We start from the raw sequence: 19,415 nt of genomic DNA, 5'->3' as shown, positions 1-19,415 counted from the left end.
ACTTTACTGCCGTTTAGCAGATTCTCTTATAAACTGCAAATGGTAATTCCACAGAGGGAAAAAGAGTCCAAACAAAATGCAAGAAGAACAAACAACAGCAACAAAACACAGGCTCTGAAAACAAAACAGAAATAAAATTGCTTGGCCAGAGAGGGTAGTCCAGGGATTGGGTAGGGCGTGATTATCATCATTTCAGCCAGACCTTTCGGCTGACTGCATGCTGGCAGTGTGAGTGTTCTTCTGCTTGAACTGCCTTGAATTTTTGGCTCATTGTTACAGTGACAGATCGTAAAACTCACCTGTGAACCTGGCCACTTAGAATATTTTTTATGGGTACGTGACAGCCCATTCACAAATGCTACTGCTTTTGTTTGAAGATTGGAGTTCACTGGAAGAAACACAAAAGTAGAATACTACAAAGAGCTGAAAGAATGAGTATGGCTGTGATATTGTGTACTTCAGAGCTGAGGAAAGACAAGCCTGTTTGTAAGGCAAATGCCAGACTGCATCGACTACACCTGCGCATAAAAGTGATGTATCTGAAACAGAACATGACAGCTATTCAAGTTGTGATTATGCAAACATATAAAATATGTGCACACTTCTGCTGACGAAAGATCCCATATATTACAAATATCACCCACAATACCGCAAACATTAATGTTCTCCGGTAGAATCTGATCAACCAGGCTGTGTCGTCTGAGGAAATAAATTGTTTATTGTAAATTGGAATCAAAACGACATCACCACAATAATCTATATTAAGACAACTGCATTCATACATAATACAAAACAATTTCATGTAGCAATATATACAGACACAATCAAATGAAATCAGCTGTAAAATCAGTAGAAACCCAGGAGACTGCAGGGTACCACAGCTGTGATACAAATATGCAAATCTGGACACTGATCAAATATTTTTGTAGTCGTACTGGAAAGGAATCTAAGATTATGCGAGCAACGTGTAGGCTTTTTGTGAAAGAACAATCCCATGATTATGTCAGTACCGGAATACTAATAGACAGAATAATCAGAGGGGCCCCAGACAATGGATATTATGAATTTAGTGTACTCTAAGACACCAATCCCAACGATGCTAAAAATGCATTAAAAAAAGAAGAGCGAGAGAGCTGAAAAGAGAGAGGCAGGGAGGGAGGAAGAGTGAAGGAGAGAGAGAAGAAAATGGAATTATCGAGTGCGCAACAAACACAAATACCACAGGGCACCCATGCTGTTTGAGAAAATGGGTCTGGTCAAATGAACAATTTTTTTTGGTGTTAAATCCAAAAGAATATAGGGGCTATTGAAAGAAGAGGAGGAGAAATCCGTCTTCTTTCTTAAGCGTTTTACTACCCCAGCATCTTTCTCCATCTAACAGCTGTTTTTCCAACCTCTGTGAATAGCAGAAATACTATGGGCTTTAACTGGCTCTGGAATCTCTGGGGCAGTGCACAGTGCTGACAGCTCACGTCTCTGGGAATGGCATTACTGCTGTGCCACATGAAAGGCCACCTTTCTTACGAGGGCATAACCGCTGAATGTAAAATCTAACAAAGCTTAAAACCAACAGTATATTTTGATATGGTCTGATGCTGCAGTATTGGACTGGAAGGTCGGTGTCATTTTGATCCCTGGCACGTGGTAGGGATCTCGGTAAGTGCACGTAAGCTCAGTAAGTTCTCTATCTATAACGATAGAGAACCATGCAAGCCAGCAAAAAGACGAGTCCATAATGTGTCTGCCTGCATTGTCTTCTTCTAACCAAGCAATGGCTTTCTCTTAGTCTAGACATCTGTCGTACCACAGTCTAGACCTTTAAAGTCGCAGCCTGAGTTTTACATGCTAAAATGGTGACTGATAGCTACAGTTTTACAAATCCGACACCCAGATGAACGCGGCCCCCATTTTCCACAACCTCCTCCTAACCTGCCGTAATTGAACACAGTTCCCATTACAGCCTAATCCTTCTTCCCCTGACTGAAAAGTCAATGATGAATCCTTCCCTTCAAATCCTGTCCGTCTTCTGGGATATCCATCAAGTGCTCACTTACATCCCCAGTAGTTCCCCCCCCACCCCCCACCCCCTCTAAATGACACTGTCAAATGGTAAAATTCATGGACGGCAGATTCACGCTACTTAATCATTCAAAATAAAGAGCACATGAAGGCAATGAAAGGCATTGCATTACTTTTTATTTTCTGAATCAATTTTTTAAACATGTATCGCCCTCTGCCACTTATGATTCACTTCATCCATCTTGAAATTTAATTGTGTATTGCTAATTGCTCCTTGACATAGTGAAGGAGTAACATGGTGGTTGAATGTGACACTTGCCGGTTATCTTTAGGCAACAATAAAAAAAATGTGCATCATTTTTTTATTATTCGGTCATATAAATGTATTTTAAAACATTTTTTTCTATGCCTAAATTTCCCACTATAAAGTTCACCCACACTTTCTACACATCGTTGTTTGTTGCTGTAGCTAGCTCCATGATACGCGCTCATCTTGGGAGACTGAATTTTCACAAGCAAGCTAACAAGCTAACTAGCTAAAGTAAGGATGCTGACTTTTACTAGCTTGCTAGCCAAATTAATATAAAAGCACAACTATATCGTCCTCATGAAAGCAAACTAGCTAGTTAACGTTATCGATAACGACACCTTATGAAACTAACCTAGCTAGCTAGCTAAGGTTAGCTAGCAAGCTAAATGAATATAACAAGAAATAGTCTAATAGTCAAATTTAAGTGAACATGAGTCAATTATTTATATTGTTTTACCTGTAGGCCAGCGGCACAAACTATGGGTCACAAGTTTTAGGAGAGGGATAAGGGGAGTGGTTATCCTTGTGTGCATCATTCTCACCCATTTGAAAATAGGACGATAAATTGAAAACGCTTACTTCTCCAAAGCCAAAGAATGGACATATTTAAAACTTTTCTAGTGTTTCTGCAATGCCCTCTTGTAAAATGCAAAATGCTAATTGCATATGAAAACCTAGTGTGACCAACCACCATGTTATTCCTTTAAGGTATTTGTCAGACAATCGAAGATTTGTGGCTGGGAAAAGCCAAGAGGCCTATATTTGGTTTATCATAAAATAGGCCAAATGCCTGTGTAGGCCAGGGCGCAATAAAGCAGTCTGTAACTACAATGAAAAAAGGATGAATTGTTACTTGACTTACCCTGGTCACTTGTATATAATTTGTGATAGCTATGGATGTATATCTTGGATACTGTATGTTGAGTCACTCAATTTCCCTTTGTTTCACTTCAACTGTTTATTTCCTACCCCTCTGTTTTCCAGGAGTGTCTCTCAAGCTTTTTTGGGGGACAATTTTCTCACACTTATTCTGAGGTTTCCCTGGCTCCTCTGGAAAATAAAGTTTCTGTTTAACTTATTTATTTATTTTGCACCAAGGCATGCTGTCATCTAATATGTATTGATTCATTTTCATGAATTTGTCATCCATCATTTCCAGTGTGTACCAGACCCAAATCCATTGATATCATAAGGTAGACATACCTGCAGACACAAGCATACACAGATGTGCATACTTGCACACAGACACAGACACAATCAGATTGACACACTCCACTCAGATCTATTGCTTGTATTTCTATGGTAACAAACTAAAATTCAACCTGCTTTTACTCCCTATTCATACAATTCTCATCTTCATAAGCAGTCGATGAAAGCACTGAAAGAGAAGCACAGAACTTTCCGCTTTTACAATATGAGAATGAGGACTGGGTTTATGAGAAAGAACAAGACAGAAGATACACAGACATGGTAAGAACCCAAGTAAGTAGGGAAGTATATACAGTGGGTCTGTTATGATTGGCACCCTTAATAAAAATGGGGGAAAAAAGGCTGCATATAATAAACATTTTCATTTTCTGTTCAAACATACAAGAAAACTGTATACTTTTATTTGAACACATTTACTCTCATGTTTCAATGTTTTTTATTAGTGAAAACTGCAGGTGCCACAATTTTTGGCACCCCTAACAATTATTGTAAATAAAATACATAGTGAAATTGCCAATACATTTTTACTTTTAGTTAGTTCATCTATGTCTAAAAAAACTATAATGTTTCATCCTGTTTCACTAGAGTATAAAAATGATATAAAAAAACAAGCATGCAAAATCCCTTTGTCAACCATCAGCATAGGAAAAGCCAAAGAACTGTCAATTCAGAAGACACAGATAGTTATTGACCCGAGTAATGAGTACAAAAACATACATAAACGGTTAAACATACCACTTAGCACTGTAAGTGCAATAATAAAGGCATAAAAAATATGAAATGGTTGCAAACTTGCCAGGAAGAGGATGCAAGTGGATATTATCCCCACGGATAGTAAGGAAGATACCCAAGGATAGCAGTTTAAGAATAGCAGAGATTGGTTGTATCTTGGGGTCACAAACTACAAAGAAAAAACATACAATGGAACCTCCATATCTGCACATTCTTTGCAAGGGTGGCACGAAGACAGCCCTTACTGAACACACTAAATAAAACCAAGCATCTTGAGTTTGCCAAACCTCACTGGAATTATGACTGGAAGACAGTGGTCAGATGAGACCAAAATTGAATGTTTTGGCCATACAGACCATTGACATGTCTGGTGACAAAATGGAATGCATACAAGGAGAAGCCCCTCATACCTACTGTCAAACATGGTGGTAAGTCATCAATGTTTTGGAGATGTTTTGCTGCCAGTGGTCCAGGGGCACCATTTAACAATTAATTCAACAAAGTACCAGAATCTGGTTGCCTTTGCTGGGAAGCTGAGACTTGGTCATTGGTAGATGGTCCAGCAGGACAATGACTCCAACCATACATCAAAATCCACACAGAAATGGCTTAGTAAAAACTACAACCATTTTTTGCAATGGCCATCTCAGTCTCCAAAAAATACCTGTGGTCTAAAGAGGAAGGTACTCAATGCACTTTACGCATGTTGGAAAAGCGTATGTCAATAACTGTACTATTTTTAAGTTAACAGCAATTTTTGTTTGCAAGAAAGTATGCAAGTAACTAAGTATGCAAGCAAGCAAGCAAGTAGGTATGTCAGTTAGTTTCAATACACAATACACTTGGATGTGTTTCACAAAAGTCGTATAAGGAAGGCTGGTGCCACTAACCCATTTTAAATCTCTTATTCATGATTTTATTGTGGATACATGCAATTGTTTTTATGGTCTGCTGTATTTTATCTTTGTTTCGTTGCTTCCTTTTTAAAACATTGTTACTGAAGTATTATTGTGGTTATTATTATTATGTATTTATTTATTTATTTCAAATTTATTCGATTATGATTGGATTTATTTGCACAAAATCTTAAAGAAGCATATAAGAACATAAAAGGATAACATCATATATAAGATGCAAGACAATTTGTACGAGAGAGGAAATAAATCCTACGGGGTACAAAATACAATACAGTCCATATGTATTTGGACATTGACAAAATTTTTGTAGCTTTGGCTCTGTCAAGAAGATGTTTTTCTCTGCAGGCTCTTTTAGGTACTTAGGAAACTGTAACCAGTTCATTTTGGTAAGCCTATTATTTGGCCTATGTCTGACTGTTTTCCTTATTTCTCAGCCTCATAATGGCTTCCTTGACTTTCATTGCCACTATAGTCCTCATGTTGACAAATACCAATAACAGACTGCAAAGGCAATCAAAAGCCTAGAATCAGGACTAGATACTGAAAGCTCTCTTTTACCTACACTATGGAGGCAATTGAACGCACCTAATCAGAAGCCCATATAAAGCTATTTTTCCCAAATATGTGCCCTGACATGGGGGGGATGAATAGGGCTGTTCCTACATGGCTCACTCAATATGGATGTAAGCAGACATTCTGCACTATATCCTCAGATTAACTGCTCCATTTCAAATCCAGTGTGCTGTAGCACAGAGCCAAAAGAACAGACATTGTGTCACTGTCCAAATACCTATGGACTGCCCAGGGAATTAAATATAAATATATATATATACAAAAACATATTTGTAAACACAAGGAAAAGGGAAAAAAATTAAATCTAAAGGAACTAAAGGAACGTTTTAGACATTAGAAGTTTAGAACATATAAGACTGATACGGGGAATGTTTTCTGCCTTGCATTTCTAAAAATCATTTATCATGGAGCATCAGTGCAGTGTGAAACTGTATTTTAGCTGTGGAGAGTCTTCTTGGTTTATACCTGATATTCAATCTGTAGAATATATAATCCTTGGTTACTGGCTTGCATCCCTGCATCCTGAGTTTTTATGTTTTGTTAACTCAGTAAGGATGTGACGCTCAGTGCAGAACACTCTCCATAATGATGCTCATCTCACATTCATCTCTATAGCCGTTTAGCGAAGTATCTTTGCTTGTTATTATTAATATATGCAATCATGTAAAGGCTGAAACTTGCAACTGAAGGCAATGAGCTCATTTTCAAAAACATGTGTTCTTTTCTCACTATGCCACTGCTTAATGGCTGCATTCATATTCATGAACGTGTTTTTATTTCAGCCAAAAATTGCTCAACTTATCGGAGATTTCAGATAAACCACCAGCTCTGAAAGCACAAGCTGTTGCTTTGCATGCAAACTCCCCAAACTGCTTTCAATTAACTGTCATATAGACAATCAGAAGACCTTTTCCAGTGTGAACTTATTGACCTAATAGTAATAGCTTTCATGGCCACGACACAATTGCTAATGACTGACCATATACTGTTCGTACAATGAAAAAAACTGAAGAGCTGAAGACTAAAAATAATACCCGTCATTTTTGTAGCCTGTGGCATTCGGTCTGATTTGTCTCACCCATGTCTCCAGTGGAGGTGCACCATCCAACTATGGAGGTGCAAAATCCAACTATGCCAACCAGCATAGCCAACGACCATGGCCAAGCTGGTCATAAAGGTGGTTAAAGCATTTGAGCTGGTCAATCAGCTAAATCGTATCAAGCTGGGAGCTGGACTTAGCTGGTTAACCAGTTATCAGCTGTTTCAAAACCAAGCTTGAGCTGTTTTTTTCAGCAGGGGTCTGCAAGGGAGCATGCATAATGAGAGAGAGAGCGAGTCTGTTGTTGTGTCAGAAGACAAAGTGAAACTGACCTGGCTAGACAAGCAGAAAAGCTGTCGGTGTAGCGACGAGCTGAACGCTTGAATAATTTGTTTGAATTTGTCATTTTGTCTGTTGTTTTTACCTGGAACTCAAGAGAGGGGAAGGGTGAAGATTTTTGTTTATTTGTGTTTTCATGTCTGTGTGGGTGTGCGCACTCTCTCTGTCTCCAAGTGGCAAATTACGGTGAAACCGCAGAACTACCACATTTCCCTCCCAGGGGTGTCATGCCAATTGTCTTTTCTCCAAAAGCCAGTTCTAGAAGAGTCACAGAAATGCCCTCTGTCATTTGGGAGGACACATGCAGACTCAAAACACATGCAGATAGCCAGTGCTTCTTTCACTCTGCTATAGTATGCTAGACAATTATATATTGAGGTCAATTATGCATCACCCCATACTTGCTACACATTATTGGCATGTCAGATGTCACCAAACCAAGAACCAGAGCTTTAGCTGCTTACACGACCCACAAACCTCAACTACATACATTAGTATCAGTACAGAACCATTACAATGCATGGTAAAATAACTGTCCATGCCCTGTTTATTCAGCACATTGAGATTTATCTAGTTTTTCCCATTGGGAGGACATTAGACTGATTTACTCCACACACAAGAAACCACCTACAATGTTACCCTGCTACAGAACTGCAGGTCAGTAAACGAATAATGGCGTGCCCTGTCTCTCCATGCATCAGTAGCCTTTGACGTCCACAGCGAGGGTCACACACCGTCATTTTGTTCCTCATTCCTTCAGCGCGGACTGCACAGAGCCATTACCAGCAGTCAGCATAAACGCATCTATCAAGACTTCTGTCACTTGCACTGAGCTCCTTTCTTCCATTGCTCCGTCTGGGGCACTTTTAAACCACCGGAGACTATTCACAGTCAAAGAGGCAAAGACTAAATAAAGGATAATGTGTAGATAAACATGGCAATAGATATAATTTCCTCCCTCAGTTTTGCCAGGAGTGCTGACTGAGGTGAAAAAAATACAGTTGCCCTCTGTCTCAACTTCCCAAAGTCCCACAGGACAGGTCTAGTGCAAAAAGGCATCAGGAAATGAGCAATTGTTGAGTCGTTTATCAGACCTCGATTCCTTCAATAGCCAGATGAGACCAATTTGTTTTATGACATGCAAGTTGAACTCCAGGTTTGTTAAAATAAAAGAGGCCGTAGATTATGCAAGTCGGAACTCTTGCTGCACTTTGTGTCGGCAGCTGGATAAATATTGACAACACTTCATGTATCCAAACTCGGTTAGCGTTTTAAAAGGTTTCCACAGAAGTCAAATTGAATCAGTGTATCTCAAACCAAGAAACGACCGTAGGTTTGTCAGACAGTGCATCCAACTGTGTAATGGATACGGCTGGGACTCGTGGCGCAACACATAATTAGCCATTGTCCAGGAAGTAGGGATTCATCAGCAGGCCATACCCTTCCTCATCCCACACGTACAAATTCTCAGCTGTCTGCCGTCTGCCTGCACCAGATGTACAACAAGTACATAAAGGAAAATATCCAATGCGCTAAGAAAAATGAGGACCCAATAGATGCTTTACAACCAGGACAGATAGATTATATGAGTTTTTTTATTTTGACTCTGAGGAAGACGTTGTTTGACGTTGAAACGTCAGTCTCCCCTGCCCATTAAACAGAGCGCATTTCTCAGAGCTCAGTGTGCTCCACTGTCTCTTATTTTGAGCTAGTCCCTGTAAAGTTGTCCAGGTAAGGAGTATGATATAATACAAATGTGTACAGCCCTATAGCTTGGTAGAAAGAAGGGTAATTCTGGAGAATATAAATACTCGTCTGAAGCCTACCAAATTCACAGAGCCTATTGCAGTGACAGGATATGTTTATTATTGCAATTGAGTTCCCAAAATGACGACTCAAAGTAAAGAAAAAGAGATAGAAAGATAGATGAAAGAAATAAAATAAAAATGTAATAAGTAGATAACAAGATAAATTCAATATTCAAAAGCCCACTGACAAGTCCAGACATATAAAAATGTAAGCACAACCATTGCTTTTGTAAATTTATTAAAGATGTCTCATTTAAGAAACATCAACTGTAGTAGTGAATCATATTTTTGCAATACAATTAACCTAACTCAGCATTTAGCATTTTGACAAAGTGTTATTGTTTGACGTGTCTCCTAACATATCTTCACAATAATTACATTACAGTTATTTAGCTGACGCTTTTATCCAAAATGACTTACAGATTAGACCCAGCTGGAGCAATGTGGGGTTAAAAACCTTTCTCAAGGGCCAAACATCTGCACTGATCTTTTTGTGGCTACACTGCGGCTTGAACCACCAACCCTCCAGGTCCTAGTCAAGCACCTTAGCCACTAGGCTACAGGCTGCCACCCGTATTATGCAGTAATACTCTAGTTGATTCAAGTACAAGCTTTTCCCCCTGACAGAGGAATTCCGCAAGGAAGTATTACACAATGCACCTTTCAGTGAACCTGTGGGTCCCATCCACTACTCAGCATAATCTCCAGAAAGAGAAAGACACTCCCCGTGACTGAATTACACCTACGATACCTTTCATGACACCTGCAGAACCGCAAAGTACAGAGGCAGGTATAGTATTTACTCTCATTAACACCTAACGCTACGGTATAATATCCTCCTGAGAATGTTTTTGAAGATAGTAAGTAGGAGTAGACACGGGCTTGTGGCTGGAGGTAAGACCTGTGAAAGATCAGGGCCTTGACCCCCGCCTGCTCACCCCGCAGGGTGCCCACAGGATGGGATTTACTGCCTGGGTCAGACCCTTTCAGGGGGGCCGGGGGAGATTTTACAAGCGCTGGGCAAGCGGGGGCAAATTATTCTGTCAAAGAGTCTGGTCTCTTCAGACACGGAGAGAGAGAGAGAGAGAAAGGAGAGGGAGGAGAGAGATAGAAACAATGGAGGACGGGGGGATTAAGACGAAGAGATGGAAAGATATGGAGGCAGAGATGGGGAAAGCATACAGATAAAACAAAACGGTAGGAGAAAGAGATAGAGTATCGCTCGGTAAGGGATGAAGGGAAATTTTACAAAGGCCAGTCGAAAAAATACAGAAAAGGTGGAGGGAAGGACACGCAGATACCGTAGAGAGGAAAATGGAGTGATAGAGTAACGGAGAGAGCACAGAAAGAAGCCGTAGGTCAAGCCGAGCCTATAGGCAAAAATGCCTTTGTCCCGCACCGACCTTTCACGGCAGTCCCGCTCAAGATAATCACAGACATATCAAATCTCTCAAAGATTAGAAGAGTCTAATGTCTAATGGAACAAAGCACTCTCATCTCCAGGATTAAGTGAGCCAATAATGAAAATCAACAGGAAGGGAACAGAATATTTCAGATTTAATTACGAGGCTCTTTTGAATAAATCCTACCTGAATTAATTTAGTATCAAATACAGGCTGTAATTTGCCTCTCCCTGTCTAGTGTTTTGTATCTATGACAACAGTGATCGGCGCACAGGACATCTTTCAACAGTCACAGGGTAAAATCGGACAGATATAAACATAAAACCAAAGGCATGTCACAATGACTGAAATTTTAGGTGCCTAAGGCCTTTTAAAACTAAAAAAATACTCTCTGGCCTTATCTTCCATCAAATGAAATAAAACCTGTCATTTTTCTCGTAATGCATTACCAGTGCAGTATTCCAGAGGGAAAACAACCCTAAATCAATAGATTGTAAACAGTGGCAGTAATACCATTTTTATTTTTCAGACACATTGTCCCAATAAATAATTCCTGTGAGAAGTAAAAAAAAAAAAAAAAAAACACTTCAACTGAGGCTAGTCGCCCCCCCCCCCCCCCCCCCCCCCCAACACCACAAACACGGGAGAGAAAAACTGGCATGCAAACACACAGATCTGGAGTCATCATTTATAGCGCACTTTTGAAATCACACAGGCCAAACAGAAATGGAGCTGCAACATGAAACAATGGGATAATTAATGGCTTTGCTGACTCGATTAATAGGCACCAGGGACACCCAATGACAAGTTACTGAAACAACACAGCCTGCAGTCAGGGCGAAATATTAAGACGGGAGAGTCTTACAGCTTTTTATGGCGAACAAGCATTTTTTGATACCAAGTTCATGTTTCCAGAACGCTTTACACGGTTAACACTACAGCACTCTTTGTGGACTAAACTGTGAATAATTTTTTAATTGCTTTCACAAAAAATGCATTCAATGGACACAGGTTTCGAAAATCTTGAAATTATTTCTCAGTCAGGCTCCACCACCAAAATAACTGTACATTTCTACAGCCCAATTTGCAAATGTTTGAGCAAAATATTTCAAAACTGATACACTCAAGTTCAGAACATATAGGCTAACATTCAAGTGGATAGCAATGTGCTATTATTAGCCAGAAATACTACTATTATTTTGAAATGCATTCAAAAGCCGAAGAAAGTTTTCATAGTAGTTATAGAAACAAAGGGATGTGCTTCACATCGTGCAGATTGTGCTTCACATGGTGAATTGGCTATTGAAAAGAACAATCACACCCGATTCTGGAGACCTACCCAGGTGTTGAGGGAATTTCAATGTCACCTTTGGAATGATTTTGTTCCAGATAAATGCACAAAAGTGGGGTTAACGTGGAAGACAAAGACAAAAGGGAAGTACAAATTTGTGGCGCCATTCCATTATTTACTATTTCAAAGAATGACACAAATACTGCATCTACTGTAATGACACCAGTTGTTAGTATTTTTTAGCTCATTGTGCTATGATTGACAACGCTTTCTTGTTGGAAGAAGACTAGTCAGTGGTGGTGTTCTGTTTAAATATATCATTTTGAGGCATGTGTGCAGTGTTTGGTAGTTCTGGTGCATTTTGGGCATGAAATGAACAGTTGTGCCAAGCCACATGTTGGTACAGAGAGTTATATTGAGAATTTTGAAAAAGTGAACTGGATATTGAAGAATGCTTGTTAGCAATTGTAAAAACATGTAAGTGGACATCCCACCTGATAGCTATCACTGATGTAGAGGCATCAAATCACCTTACTTCGCTTTGACTGCACCGAGAGACACTGCGTTTCAGCTCAAGTACCACTGTCAAACTTAAGTCAAAGAAATCAAATTACCATCTAAACTGCACCAAACGGCAATCTCAAACAGCAACTGAATGTGGGGTGATTTGTTACAGAAACAGTCTCGAATTTTAAAAGAGCTGTTGGCACAATAAACTAAACAACAGACAAGCAAAGCACTTGTGTGGGCGGTTTGGCAAGATTCAAGCTGCCACAGGAGTTTTCAATCCCGGAAACGGTCAAATGAAGGGTCTGTAACAGAAATTCCACCACGCATCTGGAAAGAGGGGGAGCGCGTGGGATCGAGCAGACAATAGTGTCATGGTGGGTCAATAACAGTGGCAGCGAGTTTGTGTGCTGATTACACTACAAATCTTTGCAGCTCTTAAAGAGGGCAACTTACTCCAAATAGTAAAGGAGGTTACTGCTGTGAATTAGTTATAGGCTCCGTTTCCTGTCATTGGGAATGACTGGACTCTTTTTGTCACCACCAGACCTGTATAAAACACATACTCAATTGTACACGCTTTGATGAACAGCAAAACAAGAGCATGCATAGTATCTAATGTCAACATTATGTAACATCATAATTGACTACACAATCCCTCAAATTGCTTTGAGTTCTCAGGTGATCTAGCTGGTTAAAAAAGTATGATGGTAAATGGCTGGCATTTATATAGCGCCTTTAATCAAAGTGCTGTACAATTGATGCTTCTCATTCACCCGTTCAAACCCATGCTCACACACCAGCGGCGATTGGCTGCCATGCAAGGCACCAACCAGCTCGTCAGGAGCATTTGCTGGTTAGGCGTCTTTCTCAGGGACACTTCGACACACAGATCGACCCTCCGACTGCCAGACCACTGCTCTTACCGCCCGAGCCAATGTCACTCAATAAGATGAAAGAGTATTCACACGACGCAACATTATCTTGTATTTTACTTAAGTTTGGGTACTAGCATGAATCAATTCCTTTTGTCTCTCATATTTCATGACAACAGGTACCATCATAAATTATATATATATATATATATATATATATATATATATATATTATTCAGCCATTGAGTAGACTATGGCCTAGAGATGTGCAATATTTAAACTGTATGGGGATAGCTTAACCAGACAGCCCTTATACACATTAGCAATGGGACGCAACACTAAATTGAGTTACAGTCACCATGACACCAGTTGTCACTTCATTAAAGCTCTGATTCCGTCCGCCCTTGCCTCGCTCACCACCTGACGGTTACCAAAGGTGGCATTTCGTCTGTTACATTCGACATGATTCAAAGGAGCCGGTGACAGCGCTTCAGAAGAAGGCGCTTTACATGCAGGTGGACCTCTCCGTGTAGGCACTGCGGCGGTCCTTTCTCCGCCTCGGCTTTAACTGTGCCCGCCGGGCGTGTCAAAGGGGGTCGCGGTCTGTTTCGGTTCATCGATATTCTCTCCGCTGACTGCTCTCGCCCCTTCCCGATCTAAAATGGGGAGCTTGCGTTCGCCCAGCTTTCAACAGCCAGAGGAAAGATTTCTCTGAATGCTACAGGCGGGCGAAAAGACCAATGTTTTAGCAGGCTTCATAACTCAAGAAGCGACACGGCTAATATTTCATGGGGCGTCTGAAATAAAGGGGGAAAATGTAGTTGCATAAAAAAACCTATAAAACTTTGTAAGATACACAATGTAGGCGAGACATGTGCCTCAGTCCTTCGAGCGACCGCCTGTCCTATCCACCCTGCGAGCCCTACCCTGGAACTTTCTCAGCTGTAGTCCCTTCTCCATCCTATATCCTTTAATCTATCCTCCCATCTTCTATCATTTGAATGAAGCCTAAAATATTAAAGTAAGGTGGACTGTTCCACTCTCCTTTAAAAAAAGAAAAGAAAATAAAGAATAAAATACAGTTAATTCCAGAGGGGGTACTCTTTAGTGAAGTGATACCACCTACAGAAACTGTTCACAGCCTGTCACAGCCTGTTCAGTATCAAGCGCTGTGAGTCATCACTGGCAATAGTGTTATTCAGCAAGTGAGGATTTCAGTCATCTCCAACTGCATTGCTCAGTAGTGCCTCCTCTGGTGACCAGTCCTGCAATGCCCGCACTATACTATAGTATTCCAACAGAGAAAGAGCAGCAGGCCCAGGCTGTGCACATCCCAACTGGGAGAACACAAAACAGAGAAAATAAAGTAGCGACAACAAAAGAAAACACAGGTCCTCCTATTTACATAACACCCCGAGCACAAACCGAGAGGAGAATCCATAACCGTAAAAAGGGTCTGACTCTGTTCTTTCAGTTAAAACGGGTAATAACGTGGAACAAAAAACTTCAGGGGAAAAAGTGTCTTCATCTGCCGCTCGTTTCTCCTGACTCTCGGCTCCTCCGGTGGCTGCGGAGAAGATTACGGGTTGCAGGTGCTGGAATTCCTCAGTAATAACCTCGTCCCACTTCCCCCTCGAGTGTCCTGCCCTCTACCAAAGGAGGTCAGCTAAGCCCATTACACCCCCTTCTCTTCCCGTGCTATTACAGACGCTTATGTGTGTGACGGACACAACCTCTGACCTCTGCCAGCTCCTGCCGCAGGTCCGAACAAAGCAGACTCGAGGAGCTGCTTTAACCAGCACCGGGTTTCAAACAAATTGCTTCCTGGGTTGATGTCCCTCCCTTTTGAGACAAATCACTGTACCCCCCCTCCACCCTTGTCTTCAGCACACCATGTCAGGGCTGGGAAAAGACGAACTGGATGGCCTCCTAGGCAGCTTGGCAGGGGGAAACTTTCTATACAGACTTTCGGACAAACTTTTTATTCAAATAAAACGCAACATGGTGCGTGAGTCAATATTAATTCATGCCAAGCTGGGAGCTCGTCTGAACTGGTGAACCAGCTAAACCATGTCGATCAAGGAACTGGTCTGAACTGGTGAACGAGCTAAACCATGTCGAGCTGGGAGCTGGTGTGAACTAGTCAACCAGAACGTAGCTTGAGCTGTTTTTTTCAGCAGGGCATGCAATTGAGAAGGACACTTTGGCATGGCAGCTTACCTTGAGGGCGTCCTACCAACTGTCACATACTGAGCAGCTCTTCCCACCATCCAGTCTTCAATCACAGAGCGACAGTCTGCACTTTTTGAGCTGAGAATTAGAAGGTTCTATCTGCGTTCTGAAAGTTTTGAGATATCAAGCTTCAAACATTCCAAAGTGAATGGGCTCCAAGCAGATACGACTTTTACATATGACATTTTTTCATACTTTTTTTTTGTATAAATCTTCATGAATGTATTTAGTACCCTATAAACAACAACAAAAACTCGTCACACAAACACATTTTTTTTAATGTCAGTTAAAACCTTTTAATTGCAGCAGATGGAGAGGCTATCTGTCCCTACTGTGGGACCTGCTCTTTGCTGACTCATTGTCCTCAAGTGTATTCAGGTCCAGCTCCCATAGTAAGGTAAGAATCTTGCATTCACCCAAGTGTGAATAAATTAGATAATGCTAAGGTCGTTTCGCGCCATGGCCTTTCAGCTAGAAAAATAAATCTGATTAAGCTGAAGAAAATCAGAACCCGCGAAGAATGCCTCTACTCACAAACGTGTGTCATCAACAAGGTACAAAGGCAAAACAACATCATATTCTAATAGACGGATCACTGGACTGGAAAGGGGAATTAATCTCATTTGGACTTCTCCAGTTTGGCTTACAGTATATACGGCTTTAAAAAATCTCTGAAGTGCGAAAAATCTGAATCACAAGCAGCTTGACTTCAATGACTTCAAGCTCTCAGTGAAGGACGAAAAAAAATCCCCCTTGAAGAGAAGTGCTCTTCATTTATCGGTAGCACCCCTAGCGTCGACTTTTGAAAAGAAGTTTGCAGCACCGTGACCGGGCGTCGCCGCCGCCAAGCTAGGATGCAAGCCGAAGCGGCACGCGCTCCGACTCGTTTGTGAAATTGAGGAAGAAAGAAACGGAATCTCACAGTAAGCTCTCGCAGCTTTCAGGAAGGAAGCCCCTCTAAATCCCAACAACTTGGGAGGATGACACAGTGGGCACCAAATTAAAGAGAGCGAAAAACATCTGAGAGCGGCAGTCGCTTTGGAGAATCGCCCCCATTGACTCAGAGCCGTGTGTACACAGCAACCCCTCCCCCCCGGACTAAAAGCAGACAGAACGGCTGAAAACCAGACCCGGCCGTGAGGTTTAGGGACAATCCGGAAGGGATATCTCCGGCAGCTGATTAGTAGCCGGAATACTTAGCTACTTGGCGTGGACAAATCAATGGTTATCACAAGCCCTTGCTACTGTATTTGATCGTGAGACTGCACAGGTACATGTAGTAAGGGAATACATACAGTACTGTGCAGAAGTCTTAGGCACCCTAGACTTTATTATATATATATGTTTATTTTTTTTGTATGTGTTAGGATAAAATAACACATTTGGATTTCCAAATATTCATTTTCCAAAAGATTTAATTTTACAGAGACATTTTTGTATTTCATTTTAAAAAGTAACATATTTCTGTAAGCGTTTGTCTACTTTTTGCATAAAAACTTGATAAAGGCTGTCTGAGATCAGAAGCAAGGAGCCAACCAAGGTCTGCAGAAGAATTGGCGTGGAACAACCTCCCTACTGATTGCCTTATAGAACTGCAGGACAGTGTTGGCTATCTCAGAGAAGCGATGCAGTTTTAACGCCGAAGGGTGGTCACAAAAAATATTGATTTGATTCTGTTTATAACTATTCTGCCAAATTATTAAAATGTAATGTAAAATGTATCGTATGTTTATTTAGGACCTTTCATTGAATTATTTTTGAAAAGAATCTTATCTATACAGAATGTTACACAGGTGCCTAAGACTTTTGCACTGTACTGTATACAAACAAAGTAGCATTAGAGAAATGTGACTTTATTTTCTTTTCACACTAAGATAACAATTTTGTTTTTCTTTTCTCCTCCTCAGCTGATTGACATATGAAATCCCACAGGAATCCAAAACACATGGAACTCACTCAAAAAAGGATAGCAATGGGGACCACTCTACAGGACCCAGTAAATGTTTGCCTCAAGAGCTACTAGTAACACATCTTCAATCAACTGAAAAAACAACTGCTTTTTCACATACTTCTACCAATGCCAAAGCTAGTTACAGTACATGAACGGCCTGACTTGGAAAGTTAATATTGGAATATTTTGTATAAAACCTCCTCACCAATGTACTTATTATGGTAAATGACACAGCAGCAGCAAAATGAGTTTATAATGATTTTGGTTAAAACATTCTTTCCAGCCCTCATATTTCAATGCATAAAGCACAATATCAAAAGCGAAAAAACAGATTCGAACTCAGCTAATGAAAAGAAGACATTTTAAGAAGTGCTCCCTTTAGAGAAATCGCAGTGCATCTCTGTGTCAGCGGTTCTGGTGACGCCCTACCTGCCGATATCTCATTGACATCCTCAGACCCATCGTTGTCCTTCAGTTTCTGAGACTGCACATCCTCGTCTGGCTCCAGCTCTTGGACTGAGACAAACAGAAGATGAGGACAACAGTGAGGCTTAAATGTCCAGCCTTAAGCTCCCATTCCCTACAGACAGCCCGCCTGCACCCCTGAATTCCAGATCAATCCCATTAGGAGGTTAGATGTTTCCCGTTACTGAAAGGGCAACTGCATATTCGTTTTTTTCCAAAACATTAGAAAGACAATAGAAGGCCCTGACTGGCTGTGGTCATTTAGGATTGCATATCACTTACCACAAAGAACAGGGGACTCCCTACCTGTTTTAATCAAGACATCCCACTCCCTCTGTTTTATGGGCTCAATAAGATGTTTTAGGGAAGTTGAGGTCTAGGGAGTGTTTTTGCACAAAGTTGGTTGCTGTGTATCACCTAGGGGGTGCTACTCATTGGTAATGGTAGGGATTAGTATTGCACCACCACAATTTGAAGCTCTTTAGATCTGTAAAAGGTTCTATATGAATGCAGTTCATTAAGTTCATTATCATCATGAGATCTGACGATAGGCCCTCTCATTGTGATAGCTGAAACTTTTGAAACACTTGGTATTAAACTTTTGCTTCTACTATTGGTATTTAAACCCAATATTTAAATGTTGATGTTAACTCAGTTAGTAGTTTCTATTATTTCTTACAAATGTATGGTTAATTACAATGCTTATAGATTGATGTTACCAGTCACAATGCTGGTGTTGTGCAAAAGTGTGGTACTGTATATACAATAAATCTATATTTTTAGGAACAACAAAACCCATGTATTACTTGGTATATTTACAGTGGCTTCAGAAGTATTGTGACCCCTTCACTTTTTGCACACTTTATTGTGTTATAGGTGTAATCTTACATTGATGAAATTGCTATTTTTGCCCATCAATCTACACTCAGTGACAAAGTAAAAACATGTTTTTAGACATTTTTGCAAATATATTAAAAATCAACTGAAACTGACTGAAATCTCTCATTTACATAAGTCTTCAGGCCCTTTGCTGTGGCTCCAAAGTCCACCTGTGGAAAATGTAATTGATTTGACATAGTTTAGAAAGGCACACACCTGTGTACATGAGGTCCCACAATTCGCAATGCATGTCAGGACAAAAACCAAGCCATGAAGTCCAAGGAACTATCTGGAGACCTCCGCAACAAAATTGCGGTGAGGCATAGATCAGGGAAAGGCTATAAAACCATTTCTAAAGCTTTGAGCGTTCCCAGGAGCACCGTGGCCTCAATAATTGTGAAATGGAAGATGTTTGGAACCACCTAGAGTTGATCATCCGGCCAAACTGAGTAACCGGGCAAGAAGGGCACAACAGTCACTCTAACAGAGCTTTGGAAGCCCTCTGCAGAGATGGGAGAACCTGCCGGTAGGTCTACCATCTCAGCAGCACTTCATCAATCAGACCTTTGTGGTAGAGTGGCTAGACAGAATATGAAAGCCTGCTTGGAGTTTGCCAAATGGGGCTCTGAGAGCATAAGGAAAAAGATTCTCTTGTAAGTAACTCTTTGGGCAGAACTCCAAGCATTATGTCTGGCAAACACCAGGCACTGCTCATTACCTGGCTAATACCAATCCCTACGGTGAAGCATACAGCCAAGACAACACTTGAGTGGCTTCGGGACAAGTGTCTGGCTGTCCTTGAGTGGGTCAGCCAATGCCCAGAATTAAAACCCCATAGAACATCTGTGGAGAGACCTGAGGATGGC

At 40.8% G+C, this 19,415-nt stretch overlaps 1 protein-coding gene across 3 annotated transcripts in view; it reads right to left on the bottom strand.

The window, feature by feature from the left end:
* col14a1a (collagen, type XIV, alpha 1a) overlaps positions 1-19,415 on the bottom strand; it is a 121,087-nt gene that overhangs the window by 88,495 nt on the left and 13,177 nt on the right. For all 3 annotated transcript variants that reach the window (XM_061247041.1, XM_061247049.1, XM_061247058.1), the window contains exon 5: positions 17,635-17,721. In XM_061247041.1, coding sequence (XP_061103025.1) covers positions 17,635-17,721 — 87 coding nt within the window. The remainder of the gene's footprint in view (positions 1-17,634; positions 17,722-19,415) is intronic.

Source organism: Conger conger, chromosome 1 (genome assembly GCF_963514075.1).
Source record: "Conger conger chromosome 1, fConCon1.1, whole genome shotgun sequence".
NCBI lineage: Eukaryota > Metazoa > Chordata > Actinopteri > Anguilliformes > Congridae > Conger > Conger conger.
This window is presented reverse-complemented; position numbering and strand designations above follow the sequence as displayed.